The sequence below is a fragment of the Macaca mulatta genome, chromosome 3 (genome assembly GCF_049350105.2).
Source record: "Macaca mulatta isolate MMU2019108-1 chromosome 3, T2T-MMU8v2.0, whole genome shotgun sequence".
Taxonomy (NCBI): Eukaryota; Metazoa; Chordata; class Mammalia; order Primates; family Cercopithecidae; genus Macaca; species Macaca mulatta.
The window spans coordinates 49,644,810-49,671,426 of record NC_133408.1 but is presented as its reverse complement, the minus strand read 5'-3'; the positions used below and the strand labels follow the sequence as shown (position 1 = coordinate 49,671,426).

Sequence of the window (26,617 nt, the reverse complement as noted above, 5' to 3'; positions counted from 1 at the left end):
AGTCCCAGCTACTCTGGAGGCTGGGGCAGGAGAATGGCGTGAACCCGGGAGGCGGAGCTTGCAGTGACCTGAGATCGTGCCACTGCACTCCAGCCTGGGCGACTGAGCAAGACTCCATCTCAAACAAACAAACAAAAAAAAGTGCTGATCTAAGTAATTCTTGAAATGAGTGGCCTCTGTAAGGCTGAAGGGACTGCATATAGCAATGTCCCTAGTTGGTAATGGTGCTTCCCCCGGGGTAACAGTCAACAATTCTGAAGCCATTATCCATGTATGCTGGAATTGAGCAATGAAGCAAATGGCTAGCAGACGGTGGTAACAAAGATACTCACTACTGGGGTGAGAGGTGATAGAGAAATAAGGAGAGAAGGCTAGAATGAGCCATGTCGTACTGGGCTGGACTTGGAGACATCAGCATGAACTCAGGTTAGTGTAATATGGATGAGGTTGGTTATGGGTACTAGTAGTAACAGATACGTATGTATATACTGGTAGAGTACACAGGTAAATTTCCTGGCTTTGTCAGCTGAGAGAGCCTAAAAGCAACCATCCAGTAGCACAGAACATGCCTAGTCCCCAGACCTTGGGTTTTAATACCATTTCTCTAGTAAAAGCAGCCAGGGGCCAGGCACGGTGGCTCACGCCTGTAATCCCAGCACTTTGGGAGGCAGAGGCAGGTGGACTGTTTGCAGGCAGGAGTTTGAGACCAGCCTGGCCAACATGGTGAAACCCTGTCTCTGCTAAAAATACAAAAATTAGCTGGGTGTGGTGGCACGTGCCTGTAATCCCAGCTACTCAGGAGGCTGAGGCAGGAGAATTGCCTGAACCCGGGAGGCAGAGGTTGCAGTGAGCCGAGATCATACCATTGCATTCCAGCCTGGGCAACAAAGAGTGAAACTCCATCTAAAAAAAAAAAAAGCAGCAGCCAGGACTTCTTGGACAAATGGCTGATCCCGGGCCCAGGGCAGGAAATACAAGACATGAGTCTGGAATATCCTATGGTACCAGGAAGTAAGGAAGCCAAGTGTGGCAGTTCATGCCTGTAATTAAAGCACTTTGGGAAGCTGAGGCAGGAAGACTGCTTGAGTCCAGGAGTTTGAGACCAGCCTGGGCCATATAGCAAGACCCTCGTGTCTACAAATTTTAAAAATTAGCCAGGCATGGTGGTGCATGCCTGTGGGCCCAGCTACTTGGGAAGCTGAGGTGAGAGGATTGCTTGAGCCTGGAGTTTCAGGCTGCAGTGAGCTGCGATGGTGCCACTGCACTCCAGGCTAGGTAATAGAGAGAGACCCTGTCTCAAAAAAAAAAAAAAAAAAATACTGACAATGATGGGACTTTGTCAAGGGAACACAGGACCCAACTGAAAGAGCTCCCAATGGCCAAAGCTGGAATAATATGAGCAGCGGTAAAACAAATACAGTAATACCGGACTATAACCTAAAGTACAAGATGAATATCCACAAGTTCATACTGATAGAAGGAAATGATTAAATAATGATAAATACACAGAAATAACCCTTGAGTGCAGAATGACTTCAACGATGCATGTAGATTCTTCACTGTCAGGAAGGAGGAACACAGCCCCACACTCCCTACGTGTGGGCTGCCCACAGTGACTTTCTTCCACCGAGAATCGTACAGGAAGGGGAAAAGAGAGAAAATGTAAGAGGGAGAAACGTGACCACACTATCTCAGCCATGTGATCAAGGTCAACATCAACAGTGATGGCACGAGCCTGGGCAACACAGTGAGACCCCATCTCTAGAAAAAATACCAAAATTAGCAGGGTGTGGAGGTACATATCTGTAGTTGCAGCTGCTCAGGAGGCTAAGGAAGGAGGATCACTTGAGCCCAGGGGTTTGAGGCTGCAGTGAGGTGAGATGGTGCCCCTGCACTCCAGCTTGGGCAACAGAGAGAGACCCTGTCTCAAAAAAAAAAAAAAAAAAAACCCCACAAAACCTGATGGCCGCGCTGGCAGTTGTGACACAGCCCTGATGTGTGGTGAGAAGGGTGCTTTCCCTCTGTGGTCCTCATCCCCAAAACAAACGACTCCAGTCAAATCATGAGAAAATCAGACCAATCCCAACTGAGGGCCGTTTTATAGAGTACTGGACCCACATAAAGTCTGGGAAACTGTCACAGCCAACAGGAGCCGAAGAATGCGTGATAACAAAATGTGACGCAGTGCCCTGGATTGGATTCTGGAGCAAGAAAAGGGCATCAGGTAAAAACTAAGGCAGCTGGAATAAGGTATGGACTTTAGCTAATAAAGGTATCAATGTGGGTTCAAAAATTGCGACCAATGTTCCAGGTTAACTTTGGAAGTTAAACAATGGGGAGACTGGGTATATGAGAACGCTTTGTAAATATCTTTGCAATTTTTCCGTAAATCTAAAGCTATTCTAAAATGAGGCTTATTTTGAAAAAGATGGAACTGACATTATAGCTGAATGGAGAAGCACCTTATGTGATCTGGCAGGGTCCGCAGCCAAGGGCACACACAACCCCATGGGGCAGGCTGGCAGAAAAGGCCACTTCTAGGGCTGGAGGCTGGAGGGAGGTGAGGAGAGGCTTTACACGGACAGAAAGTATTGTAAGAGGACGCTGAAGGTGAAGAGAGCTTCTCCAGGCAGATGAGAAGTCAGGTGGCGTGAAGAGAGTACAGGCGGCCTAAGCACATGCAGCAAGGCTGAAGAACAGAGAGCTGGGGGTATGTGGAAGGGAGTGGACAGACCAGCATAGTAGAGAGACCAGGAGGGGCCAGTCGGCGAAGGCCAGGAACACTGGGGCTGCTGACAGGGTTTCACGCAGGATCGCCTCATGGGCGGGTGCGGGTGCCTGGGATCACATCCCGGCCTGCTGCCCACATCCTCTGCAGCTTTGTGGGCGCCACCACCACACGGTGCCTAAGGTCTGTCATTTGTAAAATGGGGATAACACACCACGGACTGCCTCACAGGGCTGCTGTGAGGATTATGTTAGTTAATACATGCAAAGCGTTTAGAACTAGGGGTACGTAACAAGCATTCCATGATCTCGGGTATTGTTACAAAGGCATAAGAATGATTGACAATCCAACGTACATTTTATAAAATAGCTTTGGGGCTGGGCGCGGTGGCTCACGCCTGTAATCCCAGTGCTTTGGGAGGCCAATGCGGGCGAATCACCTGAGATCAGGAGTTCAAGACCAGCCTGGCCAACATGGCGAAACCCCATCTCTACTAAAAATACAAAAATTAGCCAGTGTGGTGGCGGGCACTTGTAATCCCAGCTACTTGGGAGGCTGAAGTGGGAGAATCTCTTGAACCTGGGAGGCGGAGGTTGCAGTGAGCTGAGCTGGCGCCACTGCACTCCAGCTTGGGTGATGGAGCAAGACTCTACCTCGAAAAACAAACAAAAAAAAGAGCTTTGGAGGCTGTACACAGGTGGGTGCGTGGGGAGTGGCATGGCAAGAGAGTGGGACTGCCTCCACGGTCCTGCAGGTCTACACTGTATTTCTGTAAGGCTTTTTACTCAATCCCCAGTAAGACCTTGAGTGGTTCTCATGTGCCCCATTCTTACCCATGTGGAGGAGGAGTAAAATGTTGAGGATATGGTAAGAGTGTACCGTTAACACACACTGTCAATGGCAAAAACTGGGGCTATCCCTTCGGAAAGTAACCTGCAATATATTTCCAGAGCCAGGAGTTCTTTTTATACTCTGTGATCTAGTAATTCCCGTGGTTACAAATTTATCTTTTTTTTTTCTCCTTTTTGAGACAGGGTCTTGCTCTGTCACCCAGGCTAGAGTGCAGTGGCATGATCACAACTCACTGCAGCTTCAACTTCCCCAAGGTCAGGTGATCCTCTTGCCTCAGCCTCCCACGTAGCTGGGACTACAGGCATGTGCCACCACACATGGCTAATTTTTTTACTTTGTGTAGAGATAGGGTTTCACCACGTTGCTCAGGCTGGTTTCCCAACTCCTGGGCTCAAGCAATTTGCCTGCGTCGGCCTCCCTAAGTACTGAGATTATAGGTGTAAGTCACCATGCCCGGTTTAGAAATTTATCTTAATCTATCACCCCAGAAAGGGGGAAGGGAGAGACACAGGATATTCACCGAAGACAAGAACTGGAATCGATCTACTGTTTCATAAAAGGAGAAAGATTAGGTGTGTTAGGGCATGTCAACTGTTGGATATTGTCAGTCACTGAAAAATTATGAAGGAATTGCCTCATGAAGCAGTATGTGTATAATGTTAAATAAGCAAAATGGAAAGCTTCCTATAATTCTATCTACATACAAATGATGTGCACATGGAGACTAAAAGAAAATGAATAGAGAAAAAGGTGATCAACTAGGATGATGATATCTGAGCTTTCTACATAATTTCCTTCCAGTACTCTTTTTTTTTGAGACAGAATCTCACTCAGCCGCCCAGGCTGGAGTGCAGTGGCGCAATCTCGGCTCACGGCAACCACCGTCTCCCAGGTTCCAAGTGATTCTCCCGTCTCAGCCTCCCGAGTAGCTGGGATTACAGGCACCCGCCATCATGTCTGGCTAATTTTTGTATTTTAGTAGAGACAGGGTTTCACCATGTTGGCCAGGCTGGTCTTGAACTCCTGACCTCAGGTGATCTGTCGCCTCGCCCTCCCAAAGTGCTGATTACAGGCAGAAGCCACTGTGCCTGGCCCTCCTTCCAGTACTCTTCTACTACTGTTTATATAATATTTTAAGATCCAGGAATCTGAGATTTTATTCACAGGCTACAGGCATACTGGGTAAAATGCCACTGACTGCAACTGAAGCACACACTTTGTTTTTAACAGATGAATGAACAGATTAGAAAAAAATCCTTTTAAGCAGAGACTTGGGAAAACACTTGTGATACAATGTTACGTGATAAAATCAGGACAACTATAAACAAGGCATTTATAGAGATAAGGCTTATATATGAAAAAACTGAAATTGAAGAAATGATATTAAAGTGTTAAAGTCATTTTTAGTACGGGTTACAGATAACTTTTATTTATTTACAAAATACACACAGGGTCTTGCTATGTTGCCCACACTGGTCTCAAACTCCTGGCCTCAAACGATCCTCCAGCCTCAGCTTCCCAAAGTGTTGGGATTACAGGCGTGAGCCACTGTGCCCAGCCAACTTTTATTTTTGATGTTGTTCTTTTCTGCATATTTTTAAAATTTCTAAAATGATCATAGAGTATCTCTTTTTTCCAAAGACACAAAGGATGTGGGTAGTTTTCCAACATATTATGTTAAAGGATTTTGGCTCTGAAAGAAACAGTTTGATCCAAACACATGTTGAGTGCCTTCTGGACACCGGATACCTGCCCATAGATCAGGAGCTCTCAGGCAGGAACAATTCCGTCCTCCTCCCCAACTAGGGTGCATTTGGCAGTGTCTGGAGACATCCAACTGCCAATGACTGGGGGAAGGTGGGTGCTCCTGGCCTTGGGTGGGGGCTAGACACTACAATGCCTTAAGACATCCTGCAGTGACCAAGACCCAGCCCCTCACGACACAGCATTTTCCAGCCTGAGGAATCAGCAGTGCATCCGTGGAGGAAACTCTGCTCTAGAGGTGCCTAGTAACAAATTCCCTAAGGGCGCCCTGGATTTCTTTGATGGGCAGGCCTATGTTAGGATAAGTAACAGTGGTGTGGGAATACATCATCTGGGGAGTTCAAGGCTTCAGAATAATCAACACTGGCTTAATGTCATCCTGTGCTGTCATTCAGACACAAGTCCCACACTGCCGGGAGTCTTCCCTGAGCTACTGGACCAGCACAGAAAACAAGCGGTGAGATGTCCTCTCCAACAACACAACACTCAGCCAGTTGCCCTCTCCTGCTTTTTAGGAGAAGAGCCAAAATAGCTTGAGCGATCTGTGCCTCTGGGTCCATCCAGGACCCACGGCGCACCAAAGCCACCTTGGGGCGCAACTTGGTATTACCACATTAGTTTCCATTTCTTCCACCGGACAACTGGAAAAGCTTGCTTACTCTCACAAAATGAAAAATAAAGAAGGGAATCAAGAAGGGGAGATAAATGGCATACTAACCACTTCTTTTTTGAGACAGGGTCTTGTTCTGTCACCCAGGCTGGAGTGCAGCGGTGCAATCATAGCTCACTGCCGCCTCCGCCACCTGGGCTCAAGTCATCCTCCCACCTCAGCTTTTCAAGAAGCTGGGACTACAGGTGCGCACCACCACAACTCGCTAATTTTGAAACATTTTGTAGGTATGGGGGTCTCATTTTGTTGACCAGGCTGGTCTCAAACTCCTGGGCTCAAGCGATCCTCCCACCTTGGCCTACCAAATGTTAGGATTACAGGCATGAGCCAATGAGTCCAAGCCCAAACCACTTTTATGACGGTTATCCTTAGAACGCTCTATTCTTCCCGTTTGGTACAAAGCATGTACAATCATGGGGTATTAACCATTTTTTAATATGTTCAAGTGCTGGCTGGGCGTGGTGGCTCAAATCTGTAATCCCAGCACTATGGGAGGCTGAGGTGGGTGGAGTTTGAGACTAGTGTGGCCAACACAGTGAAACACCGTCTCTACTAAAACTACAAAAATTAGCCGGGCGTGGTGGAGGCAGGGGTTGCAGTGAGCCGAGATCGTGCCACTGTACTCCAGCCTGGGCAACACAGCGAGACTCTGTCTCAAAAACAAACAAAACAACAATAAAAACAAAGATGCCCAACATCACAAATCATTAGGGAGATGCAAATCAATACTGTAGTGAGATACCACTTCACACCCATTAGGATAGTTACCTAAAAACAAAACAAAAAACCCCAAAAAACAGAAAATAAGTGTTGGTGAGGATGTGGAGACATTATAGCCCTTTTGCACTGGTGGGAATATAAAATGGTTCAGTCACTATGAAAGAGTATGGTGATTACCCAAAAATTAAAAATAGAACTAAGATCAGGTGTGGTGGTTCACATCTGTAATCCCAGCACTTTGGGAGGCTGAGGTGGGGGGATCACCTGAGGTCAGGAGTTCGAGATCAGACTGGCCAACATGGTGAAACCCCATCCCTACCAAAAATACAAAAATTAGCTGGGCATGGTGGTACGTGCCTGTAATCTCAGTTATCAGGGAGGCTGAGGCAGAAGAACTGCTTGAACCCAGGAGGTAGAGGTTGCAGTGAGCCAAGATTACACCACTGCACTCCAGCCTCGGTGATAGAGCAAGACTCCATCTTAAAAAAAAAAAAGCAAGCAGCCAGAGAAAAAGCACGACAGCCTCACATGGTGGCTCACGCCTGAAATCCCAGCACTTTGGAAGGCCAAGGCGGGAAGATCACTTGAGCTTAAGAGTTCGAAACAGAGAAACCCAGTTTCTATAAAAAATACAAAAATTACCTGAGCGTGGTGGCACAGGCCTGTGGTCCCAGCTACTTGGGAGGCTGAGGTGGAAGGATCACTTGAGCCCAGGAGTTCAAGACAAGCCTGGGCAACATAATGATACCCCATCTCTGCAAAAAAATAACACATTAGCCAGACATGGTGGTACACACCTGCAGTCCCAGCTACTCAAGAGGCTGAGGTAGGAGGATTGCTTGAGCCCACCAGGAGTTCGAGGCTGCTGTGAGCCATGATTGCACTGCTGCACTCCAGCCTGGGTGACAAAGTGAGATCTTGCTTCAAAAACACAAAAATGAAAACAAAAAACAAATAAAATGGTAGCCTTGAATCCAAACATTTCAAGAAAGAGATAGACTGTCAGAATGAATTTAAAAACATGACCCAAACATTTGACGTACAGGAAACACACTTCAAATGCAGTGCTGTTTGAAAGTTAAAAATCCAAAGGGATGAATGGCAGAGTAAGGGCCTCCAAAAATCTGCTTCTCCATAAAGGTAATAGAACGCTGGCAAACATCCTAAAAATCAACCTTTTCAGAACTCTGGAAATGCTCCTCGAACTGTTCAAATGCCTGAACCTCACTAAGAGCACGAGCTCTGTGGGTTTTAATTTCCTGTCTCCCTCTCCCCAGATCTGAAGGAGCCTTGAAAACCAAGAGCCCCCCTGCCACAGTAGCTGTAAAAACGGGAGGAGGCTGACTGGTTTGGGGGCTGTTGGAAGTTCCATTCTCAGGGCACTGGCCCTAGTTGACCTGTCTGGCAGTTCCCTGGAAACGTCTACCTGCAAGGCTTGTCTTCCGTTGATCTGACTCAGCATTGAGTTCAGCTCACTCAACATGAACAGCTTTTTCCCCTGGGTGTTTGTCAAAAACCATCAGTGACAACTGTTTAACATCCCACCAACCAAGACAGCAGTAACAATTGACACAAACAAGAAACTGACCAAAAAGCTTAAAAGGAAAAGCTGGGACGCTAGAGGGCCACCAGAACAGTGCACATGCCCAAGAAAGCCAGCCAAGGCCCTGACTGCTCACTTCTGCTGCCCTGGAGGCTCTGTGCAAGCAGGAAGTAAAGGCTACAGCAAATTGCAGACTGCCTGCCAGCGTGTTGGAGGCAAATTCCAACACACACACAGAGGTCCTTGGCAAAGACTGGGAGACAGTCTTTGCCAAAGACTGGTGGTTCAAGACATTCAAGGAAATCTCTCATCTTCCAGTGACCAACTAAGCTAACCAGGCAGAGAATTCAGAGTCCAAACACAACAAAGAATACAGGTTTTACAGAATTTGTTAGGAAAGTCACTAAACACACAAACAGCAACAATGACAATGATAAGCAGCAAAACCAACAAACCCTGAGGAGGGAGGGTCAAATCACTCAGCAAAGGAGACCTATTTTTTTATATATTCTTTTTGTTGTTGTTGTTTGGAGACAGAATCTTGCTCTGTCACCCAGACTGCAGTGCAGTGGCACAATCATGGCTCACTGCAGTCTTGACCTCCTCAGCTCAGGCGACTCTCCCACCTCAGCCTCCAGAGTAGCTAGGATGACAGGCATGCACCACCATACCTGACTAATTTTTAAAATTTTGTGTAGAGAAGGGGTCTTACTATGTTGCCCAGACTAGTATTGCACTCCTGGGTTCAAGCAATCCTCCTGCCCCAGCCTCCCAAAAAGCTGGGACTACAGGTGTGCACCACCATGTCTGGCTGACTTTTTTATTGTTTGTAGAGATGGGGTCTTGCTATGCTGCCCAGGCTGGTCTCAAATTTCCAAATATAATAGGTCCAAGCTACAATATCCCCTCAACAGATTGTGAGAATAGCTTTTGTGCCCAATCCTCCTCCTTGGGCCAAGTACTTCCATGATCTACTGCTGCGGTGGAGTGGAAAGTGATGAGGTAGTTTATTTGAGGGATGAGGTCCTGTCAGTCACATTTTAGCAGTTTAAAATAATTTCTTCTAGGAGAGGGTGAGAAACAACCTAAAACCATATCCGATGTGTCACATAGTACATTTACAACTCATAAGGAGCGGTTCTTAGAAGTGGCCAATCATATTTTATTTTATTTTATTTATTTTTGAGACAGAGTTTCGCTCCTGTCACCCAGGCTGGAGTGCAATGGCACAATCTCGGCTCACTGCAACCTATGCCTCCCAGGTTCAAGCAATTCTCCTGCCTCAGCCTCCCAAGTAGCTGGGATTACAGGTGCCTGTCATCACACCCAGCTAATTTTTGTATTTTTAGTAGAGATGGGGTTTCACCATGTTGGCAAGGCTGGTCTCGAACTCCTGACCTCAGGTGATCCACCTGCCTTGGCCTCCCAAAGTGTTGGGATTACAGGCATGAACCACTGTGCCTGGCCTGTTTTATTTTTTTGAGATGGAGTTTTGCTCTTGTTGCCCAGCCTGGAGTGCAATGGCACGATCTCGGCTCACTGCAACCTTAGCCTCCTGGGTTCAAGTCATTCTCCTGCCTCAGCCTTCCAAGTAGCTGGGATTTACAGGCATGGGCCACCATGCCCAGCCCAACTGTATTTTAATACATCAATGAAAGTCTGACTTCACCCTAAAACCAAAAACCACAATCATGCACTCAGGAAGCAGACCTGGTCAAGCAGGGAATAGCCACAGATTCAGTCATGTGGGGGACAGTGTCACTTTTTGGTCTCTTAGCATCCTTGGCCCTTTCCAGCTGGGGCCCCCCTCCCTTATTCACAGTACATGAGTTCCCAGGGATGGGGGATAGCACCCCTAGCGTTGTGATGAGTTCAGAGGCAGCAGGATTGGCAGCACGGTGGGATGCTGACCTAACAGCCAATCCTGCCCCCGACTCTTTCTTATTAACGGTACCTCGAATCTGGCTGGGGCGGCAATGTACTCAGCTTGCAGTGCTGGATCACGATAGGTTTGAGTTGGTTACAACAGTTCTGTTTTCTATTCCTCTAGCCTGATGGCAGCTAGGGATGGCAAAGTGACCTAGTATTTAAGGTGATGTCTTCTGGGCACTTCTGGAGAAACTTTTGCTCTCCAATATAAAAGGGGCAGACCACATAAGTACCTTACTCCCCTTCTTCCTGCTTTGAACACAGGTATGGTGCCAGAAGCCATGGCAGCCACCCCACACCCTTGGGGTAAAGGCCAAGGGATGTGCGGGGAAGCCAGCCCACACGGCTGAGCCACATCACGCTGCCACCTACTACCAGATTTCTCATCCTGTAAAAAATAACAACTCCTCGTGGTTTAGGCACTTCATTACTGCATTCTGTTGCTTGTAGTCAAAAGCATTCTTACCTGATCTGACAAGTGACTCAATCAGAGCCAGAGAGACATAAAAAGACTTTTGGCTAGGAAAGTTGAGGCATCCTCTCAATTTTCCCTCCTGGACAATATTGAGGAGGGATGTAGCCCCAAGAGCTGCTGCAGGCACCTCAAAACTACAAGGAGTGTGAGCGGCCTGAGGACGGGACATCAGGACAGAGGGGTAGATGTCAGTAACCAATAATGTCACTGATCTCCCTGACCAGCCGTGCCCGAAGGGAGGTCTGTCCTCGACCTAACTTGAGCCAGCATCTTTTTGCTTAAGCCAGTTTGGTTTTCTGATACGTGCAATTCAATGGGTCCTAGCTAATATGAATAAGCTGTTATTTCTTCAGTGGCCAGCCAACCAGCCCAAACTCTCCATCCCTGTGTTTCCCGACAGTTCAGCCACTGTGACCAACACCAAGAAAGAGGCTACAGCCAAGAAAAGTGGGCACCACTCACCTTCTTGTTTCTTCTGTTCAAGTTTCATCTTCTTTGCCAGTAATTTCTTCTCTTTTAACTTCTGGCTAAAAATGTAAAACCATATACATTGATTCCTTAACTACCTTATGGTATATTTTAGAAAATAAACACCTTCTTATGGTACCTTTAAAACCTGTGGAATAACACAAACATTACAATAACAAAATAAGAAAAATATTAGGTGAGTGCAAAAGTAATTGCCGTTTTTGCATTGCTGGAATTTGCTATTTGATATTGGAATATATTCTGTGTGTGTGTGTGTGTGATGGAGTCTCGCTCTGTCGCCCAGTCTAGAGTGCAGTGGCGCAATCTCAGCTCACTGCAAGCTCCGCCTCCCAGGTTCACGCCATTCTCCTGACTCAGCTTCCCGAGTAGCTGGGACTACAGGCGCCCGCCACCATGCCCTGCTAATTTTTTGTATTTTTAGTAGAGACGAGGTTTCACTGTGTTAGCCAAGATGGTCTCGATCTCCTGACCTCGTGATCCGCCTGCCTCTGCCTCCCAAAGTGCTGGGATTACAGGTGTGAGCCTCCGCACCTGGCCTGGAATACATTCTTTTTTTTTTTTTTTGAGACAGAGTCTCACTCTGTCACCCAGCACCCAGGCTGGAGTGCAATGGCACGATCTTGGCTCACTGCAAGTTCTGCCTCCTGGGTTCACACCGTTCTCCTGCCTCAGCCTCCCTAGTAGCTGGGACTACAGGTGCCCACCACCACACCCATCTAATTTTTTGTATTTTCAGTAGAGATGGGGTTTCTTTGTGTTAGCCAGGATGGTCTCGATCTCCTGACCCCGTGATCTGCCCACCTTGGCCTCCCAAAGCGCTGGGATTACAGGTGTGAGCCACCGCGCCCAGCCAATATATTCTTTAATAGATGTGATTATGTCATACATCATTTTAATGGGCTTTTTTTTTTTTTGCTAATGACTTATTACTTATGTTTAGACTACGAAAACAATGCTAGACAAATAGCAAATTAAAGTGATTTTCTCATTCAAATTCAAAATGGGTAGTTAAGCAGTGGAGACAACTCACAACATCAACAACGCCATTTGGCCCAGGAACTGCTAACAAATGTACAGTGCAGTGCCAGGGCAAGAAATTTTGCAAAGGAGACGAGAGCCTTGAAGATGAGCATCGTGGCTAGCCATTGGTCATTGGACAATGACCAACTGAGAGCAATCATGGAAGCTGATCCTCTTACAACTACACGAGAAGTGGCTAAAGAACTCAGCCTCGACCATTCTATGGTCATTCAGCATTTGAAGCAAACTGGAAAGGTGAGAGAGCTCAATAAGAGGGTGCCTCGTGAGCTGAGCAAAAATAAAAAAAAATTTTGAAGTGTCATCTTCTCTTACTCTACACAACAACAATGAACCATTTCTCGATCAGATTATGACGTGTGATGAAAAGTGGACTTTACATGACAACTGGCGACGACCAGCTCAGTGGCTGGACCAAGAAGCAGCTCCAAAGCACTTCCCAAAGCCAAACTCGCACCAAAAAAAGGTCGTGGTCACTGCTTGATGGCTGGCTGCTGGTCTGATCCACTACAGCTCTCTGAATCCCGGCGAAACCATTACACTGGAGAGGTACGCATAGCAAATCGGTGAGAGGCACTGAAAACTCCAACGCCTGCAGCCAGCGCTGATCCACAGAAGGGGCCAAATTCTTCTCCGGGACAACGCCCGACCACACGTCGCGCAACCAGCGCTTCAAAGGTTGAACGAATTGGGCTGCAATGCTTTGCCTCATCCACCATATTCACTTGACTTCTTGCCAACTGACTACCACTTCTTCAAGCACTCTGACAACTTTTTGCAGGGAAAGCACTTCCACAACCAGCAGGATGCAGAAAACGCTAAGACTTCTTCAGATCCCGGAGCATGGATTTTTATGTTACAGAAATAAACTTATTTCTCATTGGCAAAAATGTGTTGATTGTAATGGTTCTTATTTTGATTAATAAACACATTTGAGCCTAGTTATAATGATCTAAAATTCACGGTCCAAAACTGCAGTTACTTTTGCACCAACCAAAACTTTTGCATGACTCTGCCAGTCCGTCCTTATCAGCTACTTTCATTAGGATTCAAGAGCAAATCCCGGGGAGCCCTGAGGCAAAGCAACCTTAGAAATAACGGGGATGCTTTTTCAAAAAAAATTTTATGATTGTAGAGACAGGGTTGCACTTTGTCACCCAGGCTGGAGCGCAGTGGTGCGATCATAACTCACTGCAGCCTCAGCCCCCTGGGTTCAAGCGATCCTCCTGCCCTGGCCTCCCAAAGTGCTGAGATTACAGCTGTGAGCCACCATGCCTGGTCCCTAAAGATGCTTTTTCATTTCAAGATATTTAGGGGCTGTTGTTAGAATCCTGTTCAGCTCTAATTGTAAATGTTGACGGCCACTTATGTAAACACACAGATACACATATAAACACACAGCCTGTACACCATGTAGTCACTCAAGGGAGTCATAAACCCTAATCTAAGAAACTTGCTAAATGGGAAGTTTGGCTGCAGCATCTTGTTAAAATACAGATGCAGCCGGGCGCAGTGGCTCATGCCTGTAATCCCAACACTTAGGGAGGCCAAAGCAGGCGGATCACCTGAGGTGAGGAGTTTGAGACCAGCCTGGCCAACATGGTGAAACCTCGTCTCTACCAAAAATACAAAAATTAGCCAGGTGTGGTGGCGGGCACCTGTAATCCCAGCTACTTGGGAGGCTGAGGCAGCAGAATTGCTTGAATGCAGGAGGTGGAGGTTGCAGTGAGCCGAGATTGTGCCACTGCACTGCAGCCTGGGGGACACAGTGAGACTTTGTCTCCAAAAAAAAAAAAAAAAAAAAAAAAAATGCAGACGTGAAGGAGACACAGAAATCAATGTGATCACTGAAGTCCTGACTTGCAAGCTCTGGACAAGCTGTAACCAGCTGGAGGGTCATAAGAACTTGCGCTCTGCTCAGATAATATGTCACTGCTCTACACTCATGACCCCTACAGGTCATGCAGAGGAACTACTACCGACTGCAAGGACTCAGCTCACCCCGTCACCACCCGGGCCCTTAAGTGTCATCACAGTTAGGCCATGCCTCTTACCGCTTCTTCCGGCGCTTTGCAGTCTGCTCCTCTGCAGCAATTTTATTCTTTTCCAGTCTCTTCTGAAACTCTGCATCCAATTTTTGCTGCAACAAAACCCACATCATTTAGACACGCTCAGGTCTGGGTAGACTGTGGGAGGTTTTGCTCAGGCTAAGTAGGAGAGTCCTAGAAGTCACACCACTGGGGGTGCCAGAGGCACTACTCGGGTCCCCAGGGCCATTTTAACTTTAAAAGCCTGTACCAGAGGCAAGGCAGGTAATCAATACATAGCACTCCGATGGCGAAGTAACTCTTTCAGTTGATTGAGGCACAGCATGATACAGGAGACGACACAGGAGGGAGTGCAGAGGACACCCTGAGGGCAGCGCTCATCATCTGCTCAGTCGGAACCTCGGACACTGCCCAGAGCTCATTAGAAGGAATGGCGGGAGGGTTAGAACCATGGAATTTTCAAGCCCTAAGCCCAACCACAGTTACCAGATGGCTGAGTTTTTTTTGTTTTGGTTTTGAGACAAGGTCTTACTCTGTCGCCTAGGCTGGAGTGCAGTAAGCACAATAGCTCACTACAACCTTGAACTCCTGGGTTCGACAGATCCTCCTGTCTCAGTTTCCTGAGTACTTGGGACTATGGGTGCATGCCATTACATCTGGCTAATTTTTATGTTTATTTTGTGAAGACAGGTCTGGCTATGTTGTCCACGCTGGTTTTAAACTCCTGGCCTCAAAGGATCCTCCCACCTCAGTCTCCCAAAGTGCTGAGTTTACAGGCCACTGTGCCCAGCCACCAAATGACTGATTCTAAAGCAGCATAACACATGCCATCTGCTGCCATGACCTGCTGCTAAGCACGCACCCACACATATATTTGTATCGACTGCATTACTTCTCAGCAGTTCTGTCTCCAAGCCTGTCTCCTCATCTATAAAATGGGGAAAACTGTAATTCCTCTCTCAGAGCTGTTAGGAAGAATAATGAAATAAGGGTTTGGGCACAATGGCTCATGCCTGTAATCCCAGTACTTTGGGAGGCTGATACTCGGGAGGCTGAGGCAGGAGAATCACTTGAACCTGGGAGGCAGAGGTTGCAGTGACCGGAAATCATGCTACTGTACACCAGTCTAGGCGACAGAGGGAGAGCTCTGTCTCAAAAAAATAGAAATGCACCTGTAAACTACAAGGACATCTACTGATTCAAAGTGTCATCTCGTTTCTTCCAGGAACAGCCGTAAAGGTCAATGGAGCAAAAAATAAGGAGCCGGCAAAGAACGAAGAGGTGCCTTCAACACCTCTGCTGGTCTGCACCGCCAGGGCTGTATGCATCTGCTTATAGTGGCACAGAAACCAAATCAAACAAGCTCTCTCTCTGAGGGCAGAAAATATTCCTTCAGGAAGGAAATCAACTTTAATTAACCAACTTTCTGGACAACCAAAAAGCAAATGACTTAACTCTAAAAGATTTGGTTTGCTTAGAAGCTGAGCTGTGAAGGCCGGGTGCGGTGGCTCACGCCTGTAATCCCAGCACACTGGGAGGCTGAGGCGGGTAGATCACCTGAGGTCCAGAGTTCGAGACCAGCCTGGGCAACATGGTGAAATTCCATCTCTACTGAAAATAAAAAATGAGCCAGGCATGGTGGCAGGCGCCTGTAATCCCAGCTACTCGGGAGGCTGAGACATGAGAACTGCTTGAGCCCAGGAGGCAGAGGCTGCAGTAAGCCAAGATCACACTTTAGCCTGGGTGACAGAGCGAGACTCTGTCTCAGGGAAAAAAAAAAAAAAAAAAGGCTGAGCTGTGAATGTCTTACTCTGTGCTGCTGAAGAAGCCGAATTTACCAGCAAGTAAACGAAACAGAGCCCCAGCTGGCTGCCGCACCTGGCAGAGGCAATGTCTCAAGCAGGGGTGAGTAGGACTGGGCTTTGATGGAGGTGATCTGTCAGTCACTAAAAAATGAGGATGCTCTTGCCTTTTTAAAAAAATCTCAAGAGACTGCCTTTTGCCATTCAAAACAAGAATCTTTTGCATGTACATGGAGGCCAAGGTTTGCGAAACATTTTTTTGTATTTTCTTTTTCTTTTTTTGAGACGGAGTCTTGCTCTGTCGCCCAGGCTGGAGTGCAGTGGCCAGATCTCAGCTCACTGCAAGCTCCGCCTCCCAGGTTTACACCATTCTCCTGGCTCAGCCTCCCGAGTAGCTGGGACTACAGGCGCCTGCCTAGTTTTTTGTATTTTTTTAGTAGAGACGGGGTTTCACCATGTTAGCCAGGATGGTCTCTATCTCCTGACCTCGTGATCCGCCCGTCTCGGCCTCCCAAAGTGCTGGGATTACAGGCTTGAGCCACCGCGCCCGGCCATTTTTTTGTATTTTCTCTGAATCTTGAATCAATATATAAAAACTTCAGATTAATTTATAGTGTTTGAGACAGCAACCTGCTCTATGTCCTCCCCTCTAAAATAGTTTATAAAAATAAAAGTGTTTCTGATAGTAGTTTCTTTTCCTTTCCCTCCCTCAGTCCCCCCTACCCTCTTTCTTCCTGAGACAGGGTCTTGCTCAGTCACTCAGGCTAGAGTACACTGGTGTGATCACAGCTAACTGCAGCCTTGACTGTCCAGGCTCAAGCCATCCTCCCACCTCAGCCTCCCAAGTAGCTGGGACTACAGGCAGGTGCCACCACATCTGGTTAGTCTTTGTATTCTTCGCAGAGATGGGGTCTTGCCATGTTGCCTGGGCTCAAACTCCTGGGCTCAAGTGATCCTCTCACCTTGGCCTCCCAAAGTGCTGGGATTACAGGCATGAGCCACCGCACCCAGCTTGATGGCTTCTATACACAGAGCATTATTTTTGACAGGCAAACCCATTGCAGTGACCTGGTAGAATTTTGACAAAAACTGTCTAATATTTCTCACTAGGATTGAGATTGCTACCAACAGAAGATGGCAGGAACAAGAACCACCACCAACACCCAGGGGCCAAAAAAAACTACAGGACAAGCAAGCATCAGTCGACAGCCAGCACAACAATGACCCCACCCTGTGCCCAAAGCAGGACTTTTTCTTCTTCTTTTTCAGACAGAGTCTGACTCTGTCGCCCAGGCTGAAGTGCAGTGGCACAATCTCGGCTCATTGCAACTGCCGTCTCCCAGGTTCAAGCGATTCTCCTGCATCCGCCTCCCGAGTAGTTGGGATTACAGGCGTAACCACTGTGCCTGATTAATTTTTGTTTTTGTTTTTTTTTGAGACAGAATTTTCAGCAGATTTTTGTATTTTTAGTAGAGATGGAGTTTTGCCATGTCGGCCAGGCTGGTCTCAAACTTCTGAGCTCAAGTGATCTGCCTGCCTTGGCCTCTCAAAGTGCTGGGATCACAGGTGTGAGCCACTGCACCGGCCTTCCTGTCTTACTATTAATAAAAACCAAAGCTGGGTGTGATGGCTGGGCGTGGTGGCTCACGCCTGTAATCCCAGCACTTTGGGAGGCCAAGGCAGGCAGATCACCAGGTCAGGAGATTGAGACCATCCTAGCTGACACAGTGAAATGCCATCTCTACTAAAAATACAAAAAAATTAGCTGGGTGTGGTGGCAGGTGACTGTAGTCCCAGTTACTTGGGAGGCTGAAGCAGGAGAATGGCGTGAACTCGGAAGGCGGAGCTTGTAGTAAGCCGAGATCGCGCGACTGCACTCCAGCCTGGGCGACAGTGAGACTCAGTCTCAAAAAAAACCAAAAAAACAAAAAAACAAAACTGGGTATGATGGCATGTCAAGTGCTACCTGGGTGGTACCTGTCTGGTCTGTCGTTTTTTAATTGGAGACCAAAGTTCCTCCAGAAATGCCCAGGAGAAAAGTGCCTTTAGTCTCAGCTACAGAGGAGGCTGAGGTCCAACCAGACAATAGAGTGAGACGCTGTCTCTTAAAAAAAAAAAATCAAATGTTATTTGGCAGGTTCCTTTTGATTTTCCAAATGTATATCTGACTTCTTCTAATAAGGGTGAGGAATTGTTGCGTTACTAATTTTAGAATTTGCACCCAAAAAAGTCCGTTTCCTCAGTATGGCCAGGGTGCCTATTATTTCGTAAAATATATTTGTGGCACTTTACAGAGGTTCAAATAAATGCTTTTTTTTTTGAGACCCAGTCTCGCTCTTGTCCCCTAGTCTGGAGTACAATGGCACGATCTCGGCTCACTGCAACCTCCACCTCCCGGGTTCAAACGATTCTCTTGCCTCAGCCTCCCAAGTAGCTGGGATTATAGGTGTGTACTACCATGTCCAGCTAATTTTTTGTATTTGAAGTAGAGACAAGGTTTCACCATGTTGGCCAGGCTGGTCTCAAACTCCTGACCTCAGGTGACCCCTTCTCCTTGGCCTCCCAAAGTGCTGGGATTACAGGCATGAGCCACCATTCCTGGCCAGATACTACTTTAAAAGGAAAAAGAAAAGCATACACAAATATGAAACCCTATTTAATAATGTGCGTGCTTGAATGTTCAAGAATGGAACGTCCTGATGTTTGCAGCGTACTCTGAAATGCACCAAAACAAACAAACAAACAAAAAACCAACAAATTCATGGGAGGAATAGAGGTATGAGTAGAGCTCTGGAAGGGAGGAATTATAATTTTCCCCATTTTATAGATGAGGAAAATGAGGCTTGGAAACAGGACTGCTGGGAAGACATAATACAATGCATACCAATAGAGGTATGGATAGATCGATAGGTGTGTGATAAAGAAAATCCAGCACAACAGGAATTGTTAAGTCAAGGGGGAGTGGATATATGTGTTGCATAATTCTTTTAACTTTTCTGTTTGAAATTTTCAAAATAAAACATTAGGGAAAATTTAAACCAAAGAGACAGCCAGGATACAGAAGAAAATAAGTAAGAATTTATTGGAATGGCCAAAATTGAGTTAGAAAAAATTCTGCTTTTGGGGGCCAGGCATGGTGGCTCATGCCTGTAATCCCAGCACTCTGGGAGGCCAAGGTGGGTGGATCACTTGAGGTCAGGATTTCGAGACCAGCATGGCCAACATGGTGAGACCCCATTTCTACTAAAAATACAAAATTAGCCAGGCATGGTGGCACACGCCTGTAATCCCAGCTACTTGGGAGGCTGAGGGAGGAGAATCACTTGAACCCAGGAGGCGGAGGTTGCAGTGAACTGAGATTGCGCCCTTTCACTCCAGCATGTGTGACAGAGTGACAACCTGTCTAAAAACGACCCCTCCCCCAAAATATGGTTTCTGAAGCAATTCTCAAATAACCTATAATTATTATAGATTAATAATAATCTTAAAATAGGCCGGGCGCGGTGGCTCACGCCTGTAATCCCAGCACTTTGGGAGGCTGAGGTGGGCGGATCACAAGGTCAGGAGATCGAGACCACGGTGAAACCCCGTCTCTACTAAAAATACAAAAAATTAGCCGGGCGCGGTTGTGGGCGCCTGTAGTCCCAGCTACTCGGGAGGCTGAGGCAGGAGAATGGCGTGAACCCGGGAGGCGGAGCTTGCAGTGAGCCGAGATCGCGCCACTGCACTCCAGCCTGGGCAACAGAGCGAGACTCCGTCTCAAAAAAAAAAAAAAATAATAATAATAATAATCTTAAAATAGTCTATTATTTGACACCTGTCACAAAGAAATGCCAGCTCCAGAGCCAGGAAGCTCAAATGCTCAAAGAGGCAGATACTATATGCACTTTCACAGTCGTGAAAGCAAGCTGCTGTTCACACCAAATGCACAGCTAACTGCATTTAGGCATTCAGCTAAGAGGGAGAAGAGGGAGGATGACACAGAGAAGTAACAACTTAAATGGTGTGGGGATCCCATTTGCTGTTCTATCACATGGCAAATGGCCTAGAGGGAAAAGGGGTCTCAGCTGTGCCCTTTCATACACGAGGAAGACTCTCACTCTCCATCCCTCGTCTAGTGTAAGGATCTTGCTATGTTGATTCTGACTGAGGGTTTACCTGGACTCTGCGTGCTGTGCTGTCCGTAGAAGGCAGACCTCACACCAGCCACAACCAGCATTATCTATTCTTCCTCAAATGCTTTTTTCTTTTCTTTTCTTTTCTTTTTTTTTTTTGAGACAGAGTTTCACTCTTGTTGCCCAGGCTGGAGAGAAAATGGCACAATCTTGGCTCACTGCAACCTTCGCCTCTCGGGTTCAAGCGATTCTCCTGCCTCAGCCTCCCGAGTAGCTGGGATTACACGCATGCGCCTGGCTAATTTTGTATTTTTAGTAGAGACAGGGCTTCTCCATGTTGGTCAGGTTGGTCTCAAACTCCTGACCTCAGGTGATCCCCTGTCTCGGCCTTCCAAAGTGCTGGGATTACAGCCGCGAGCCACCATGCCTGGCCTCCTCAAATGTTTTTCTTCTAAAGGCAGTACATGCACACTGCCCAAACATGGGGGCTCAACCAGCCTTCTGGCTCACTGACCTTCTCAGCCATGGCATCCATGTAGTCCTGTCGCTGGTATTCTCTCCGGCGCAGATGTCTGTACACATGGAACTCTCCACTGCCGGCCCCAGCACTTGAACCTGTAGCCAGGACAGTCCATGGTTCTAGATGAAATTCAGCTACCAACACAGGTCACCCTTAATCGAAGGGGACTAAAGAAACAAACAGTGGGCCGGGCGCGGTGGCTCACGCCTGTAATCCCAGCACTTTGGGAGGCCGAGGCGGGCGGATCACAAGGTCAGGAGATCGAGACCATGGTGAAACCCCGTCTCTACTAAAAATACAAAAAATTAGCCGGGCGCGGTTGTGGGCACCTGTAGTCCCAGCTACTCGGGAGGCTGAGGCAGAAGAATGGCGTGAACCCGGGAGGCGGAGCTTGCAGTGAGCCGAGATCATGCCACTGCACTCCAGCCTGGGCGACAGAGCGAGACTCCGTCTCAAAAAAAAAAAAAAAAGAAACAAACAGTGGAAGTCGTGGAAGGGACCATGCCTTCCTTTCTCCCCACTGTATAAAGAACTGGCTCAGTACCTGGCATATTGTAGATGTCATTATTTGTTATAAACATGTTGAATGTGAAGTCACTAAAAATCCCACTCAAATTCAGTATCAGGAGGGGCAGACTGTGGTTAAGTGACTTTCTCACCTCCTCTATGATTTCACATTTGTCATGCTAGATTTCCAGTGAGTTGAAAAGACATCTATGATACATTAAATGAAAAAAAAGGTGCTTACAAAGTAGTATATGTAGAATAATCATATTTTTGTAAAAGTGTTTTTTCTTAAGTTTTTTTTTTGAGACAGGGTCTTGATCTGTCACCCAAGTTGGAGTGCAGTGACACAATCACAGCTCATTTGAGCCTCGACCTCCTGGGCTCAAGCGATCCTCCTGCCTCAGCCTCCCAAGTAGCTGGGACCATAGGCGTGCACCACTATGCCTGGCTAATTTTTACATTTTTAGTAGAGATGAGGTCTTCCTATGTTGCCCAGGCTGGTCTCAAACTCGAGCAGTTCTCCTGCTTCAGCCTCCTAAAGTGCTGGGATTACAGGCATGAGCCACCACGCCTGGCCTACGTTGCTTTTTAAAGACATAATGCTACTGCACATTAAAGTACAGTAGAGTATAAACTTGTATGTACACTAGGAAACTAAAGAATTTATATGATTCCTTTTATTGCGACATTCACTTTAACTAGGTTGCCTGGAACTAAACCCACACTATCTCCATGGTATGCCTGTAGATATGTTAATTTATGATCCAACAAAATAATAAAACTATTTTTATTTACAAAAAAACCCACAATGCGTTATTAAGAATAACGCAGGAGATGGCTGAGCACAGTGGCTCACAGCTGTAATGCTAGCACTCCGGGAGGCCAAGGCAGGCGGATCACCTGAGGTCGGCAGTTCAAGACCAGCCTGGCCAACATAGTGAAACCCAGTCTCTACTAATAGCCAGGAGTGGTGGCACAGGCCTGTAGTCCCAGCTACTCAGGAGGCTGAGGCAGGAGAATCGCTTGAACCCGGGAGGCGGAGGTAGCAGTGAGCCGAGATGGTGTCACTGCAAACCAGCCTGGGTGACAGAGTGAGACTCTGTCTCCAAAAGAAAAAAAGAAAAAAAAAAAGCAACAGTGCAGGAAAAAATTCCATAGTACCAAACCATAAGCAACTATAACCTTTAAGCTAAATTTACTGATGTCAAATGAACAAATAAAAGCAACTATATCCCCGTCATTGTAAAAGCAAAACACTGAACATGTAAACATTTCCCCTCATCAGAGATTTAACAAATACTAACTACAGGGCTTTTATAGCTACCTTAAAACATTATATTTACACACACACACACACACACACACACAAACACACAGACATTACCCATTACATCTCGGACAAATTCTGGGGGAGGTCGAGGTGCCCATTCACTCATTTTCTCTGGAATTGGAACTGCTTTGTCCTGCAACATTTAAACATGAAAGCATTTCTAAGTATAAATCTGCTAACAAAATTACCTCTCTATCTTTTTAGAGACAGCTTCTTGCTCTGTCCCTCAGGCTGGAGTGCAGTGGTGCAATCATAGCTCACTGCAGCCTTGAACTCCTGGGCTCAAGTGATCCTCCCGCTTCAGTCTCCAGAGTAGCTAGGACTCACAGGTGTGCACCACCATGCCAAGCAATTTTTTTATTTTTGTAGAGACAGGGACCGGCTATGTTGCCTAGGCTGGTCTTGAACTCCTTCCTGGCCTCAGGCCATTCTCCCGCCTAGCAACCCAAAGCGCTGAGATTACACAAAGTCCACCCCAAGTTACATTTCTTGAGACGGAGTCTTACTCTGTCGCCCGGGCTGGAGTGCAGTGACCGGATCTCAGCTCACTGCAAGCTCCGCCTCCTGGGTTTACGCCATTCTCCTGCCTCAGCCTCCCGAGTAGCTGGGACTACAGGCGCCTGCCACCTCGCTCGGCTAGTTTTTTTGTATTTTTTAGTAGAGACGGGGTTTCACCGTGTAGGCCGGGATGGTCTCGATCTCCTGACCTCGTGATCCGCCCGTCTCGGCCTCCCAAAGTGCTGGGATTACAGGCTTGAGCCACCGCGCCCGGCCCCAAGTTACATTTCTTATCACCAAAGAATTTTAATTGACTAATGAAGCAGGATTGCTTTGCTGCTTGGACACAGAGCTGATTTTGTGTTCTTCCCTCTGTCGTAGCTTTATTCATCCTATGTACTCTTGGGTATAACACAGTCCACACCTTCCCAGGGTTACACTTTCCAGAGCAGAACTGAGAAACCTAAGCCAGAGTTTCCAGCTAGAAATCGCCAACTTTAACACTACGAGGGGAGAAGAGTCAAGTTTTTCTGGTCAAAGGTATAAAGGACGTTTCCCGTTCAATTGTTTTTATGATTGAGGGGACCGAGGCCCGGAGGGGGTGTGGGCGGGAGAGGAGTAACTCGCTCCAAACGTCTCTGCCACTCTTTAACGATCCGCGTTGTTTAGAAAATACCCTTTTGCTAACCCACAAATTCTGCCTTTTCAGTCTAACGCTTTTTGTTCACAGAAAGTTAAACTAGAAGGGGTCTTAGCGGGAAGCCGCTCCACCGTGCTTTCATTCAAGCTGGGCTCTCACACAAGGACGGGAAGTTCACTTATCTCCAGGACAGCCTCCTCCTCCTCTTCCCCAAAGACTGCTCTGGGAGGGTCGGATACCAAGTTTCTGAATTTGGAGGTAGAGAAGGTGGACCTGCGGGAACCCAGAGGCTCTGCAGAGGAAGGGGGTAGGCCTCGTCTCACCGGGTTCTTCATGAGCCGCTCCAGCTTAAGCTTCTGCTCCTCCGCGGCATTCCTGGGGATGACGAGCGTCTGCGGCTCTTTCTTGGGCCTCGGCGGTCGCACGGAGGAGGCGGCGGAGCTCGCCATGGCAGCCTTCCAGTTTCCCCGGCGAGCGGCAACGGCGGCGGCGACGGCGCGCAAGTATGACGACAGAGCCGCGCGCCGGCGACGCAGACGCAGTCTCCGCGGAGGGGGACGGAGGCGGGGTTGCGAGCCGGAAGCAGCCTGCTGAATATTCATGAGCCTGAGGCTGGCGTGGGTTATTGTAATCAAAGCTGTGGGGTTTCATTTCCTGTTCCTGAACAACAAATCAGTGCAGCTAGATGCTCACGTCCCTGGAGGGGAGGTGGCCCTCCGTGCCTGAGTAACCTGGCCCTAGCCGACCTCTCTTGTCCCCGCGGGCGTCTTCGTGCCACCGAGCAGCCCTGCTGTTGCTCTCGGCACCTCCACTCCATCAGCACTCCTCGCCTCCCGCCTTTGTCCGGGCGCTTCCTTGGGTCTGGTCCCCCCTCCATTTCTGACAATCTCCTGTTTACATAAAACAGCGCAAACATGTCACTGAGCTCCCTGAAGACTGGGACCTGCCTCCTTTGTCCCTCTCGAATTACTCTATACCTGGCCCCCAGTAAATACACCTCTGCCAATGAATGACCCTTTTGTAGTGTGAGACAAAGTAGTAAACCTAAGGAACCATGTCTGCTCATTCTGCTTGCAAGCAGGATTTCACAAAGGCCCTGACTCGTGACTGAGCGCAGCCCTCTCCAATAACTCCCTGAACAATAAACTGGAGGGAGGGAGAGAGAAAACACAGGTTCCCACCTTTCTTGCCAATCACTGCATTTTTGGAAAAGACAAATTCAATGATCCTAGCCCTTGCCTCTTCCTGTACATAATCTCTGACAGTATTAACGGTTATGCTTCTATAACTTTTTTTTTGTTTTTTGGTTTTTGTTTTTTTGTTTTTGTTTTAGAGACGGGATCTTGCTTGGTTGCCCAGGCTGGAATGCAGGGACTCGATCATAGCTCACTGCGGCCTTGAACTCCCGGGTTCAGGCACTCCTCCCACCTCAGCCTCCCAAGTAGCTGAGACTATAGGCGCATGCCACCACGCCCAGTTAATTTTTTTATTTTTATTTTTTGCAGAGACAAGGTGTTGCTGTGGTGCCCAGGCTGGTCTTGAACTCCTGGGCTCAAGTGATCCTCCTGCCTGGGCCTCCCAAAGTGCTGAAATTATAGGTGTGAGTCATCATGCCCAGCCAAGCCTCTATAATCTATAACTAGATATACCCTCACACACAAGCCTTGATGAAATTTTGCTCTATTGTAACTTCTGAGCATATTAGATACAACTTTTTTTTTTTTTTTTTTTTTTTTTTTTTGAGACAGACTCTCACTCTGTTGCCCAGGCTAGAGCACAGTGGTACAATCTCTGCTCACTGCAGCCTCCACCTCCCAGGTTCAAGCGATCCTCCTGCTTCAGTCTCTCAAGTAGCTGGGATTACAGGCACCCCCCACCATGCCCGGCTAATTATTGTATTTTTAGTAGTGACAGAGTCACCATGTTGGCCAGGCTGGTCTTGAACTCCTCATCTCAGGTGATCCGCCCACCTCAGCCTCCCAAAGTGCTGGGATTACAGGCATGAGCCACCACGCCTGGACTGATACAACTTCTGAGCACATGCAGAGCACCAACAACTGTGTATAAATGTTTGTATATAAACTGTATATAAATATAAATATAAAATGTGTGCTGAAACTCTGTTTTGGAGCAGTTTAACTCTGTGAAAGACTTTCCCTGGTTACAGTCCTCAGTAAGATTGAAAAAAACTAACCTTAATTTTTTAAAAGCCTGATTTTTTGTTTAGTTGACATTGAGAAAGAGAAAAGGCCCAGCATGGTGGCTCAAAACTGTAATCTCAACATTTTGAGAGGCCGAGACAGGCGGATCACTTGAAGTCAGGAGTTCAAGACCAGCATGACCGACATGGTGAAACTCCATCTCTATTAAAAATACAAAAATTAGCCAGGTACGGTGGTGTGTGCTTGTGATCCCAGCTATTCCGGAGGCTGAGACAGGAGAATAGCTTGAAACTGGGAGACGGAGGTTGCTGTGAACCGAGATTGTGCCACTGCACTCCAGCCTGGGCGACAGAGCAAGACTCCGTCTCAAAAAGAGAGAGAGAGAGAGAGAGAGAGAGAAAGAGAAAAGCTGTTGCTCACATTCATTTGGGGTTACAGACCACAGTCTCTTTGGCTCCACTTGTAATGAAACTTAACAGGGGTCCAAGCAGATTTTCCAGAAAAGGTGTTTATTTCAGAGCTTGTGCTTGAGTGTAGGGGAGACGATGGCAGCAGAAGTGAAGGGATCCTCCAGCTGATTTGTGGAAAAACCAGTGGGAATTGTGTGTGTGTGTGTGTGTGTGTGTGTGTGTGACGGAGTCTTGCTCTGTCACCAGGCTGGAGTGCAGTGGCACGAACTCGGCTCACGGCAACCTCCGCCTCCCAGGTTCAAGCAATTCTCCTGCCTGAGCCTCCTGAGTAGCTGGGACTACAGGTGCACGCCACCACGCCCAGCTAATTTTTTGTC

General features: G+C 47.4%; 1 protein-coding gene across 4 annotated transcripts in view; it reads right to left on the bottom strand.

Annotated features, from left to right (window-relative positions):
• PRKRIP1 (PRKR interacting protein 1) overlaps positions 1-24,181 on the bottom strand; it is a 31,577-nt gene extending 7,396 nt beyond the window's left edge. The window contains exons 1-5 of one of the 4 annotated variants that reach the window (XM_015134546.3): positions 23,992-24,181; positions 22,585-22,663; positions 20,688-20,788; positions 14,263-14,348; positions 11,144-11,208 (exon numbers count right to left, since the gene is read on the bottom strand). In XM_015134546.3, the coding sequence (XP_014990032.2) occupies positions 11,144-11,208; positions 14,263-14,348; positions 20,688-20,788; positions 22,585-22,663; positions 23,992-24,117 (457 nt within the window). In that variant the 5' untranslated portion in view covers positions 24,118-24,181. The remainder of the gene's footprint in view (positions 1-11,143; positions 11,209-14,262; positions 14,349-20,687; positions 20,789-22,584; positions 22,664-23,991) is intronic. The other 3 variants (XM_028845625.2, XM_028845626.2, XM_028845628.2) reach the window with 3 other exon arrangements.
• Positions 24,182-26,617: the final 2,436 nt, after the last annotated feature.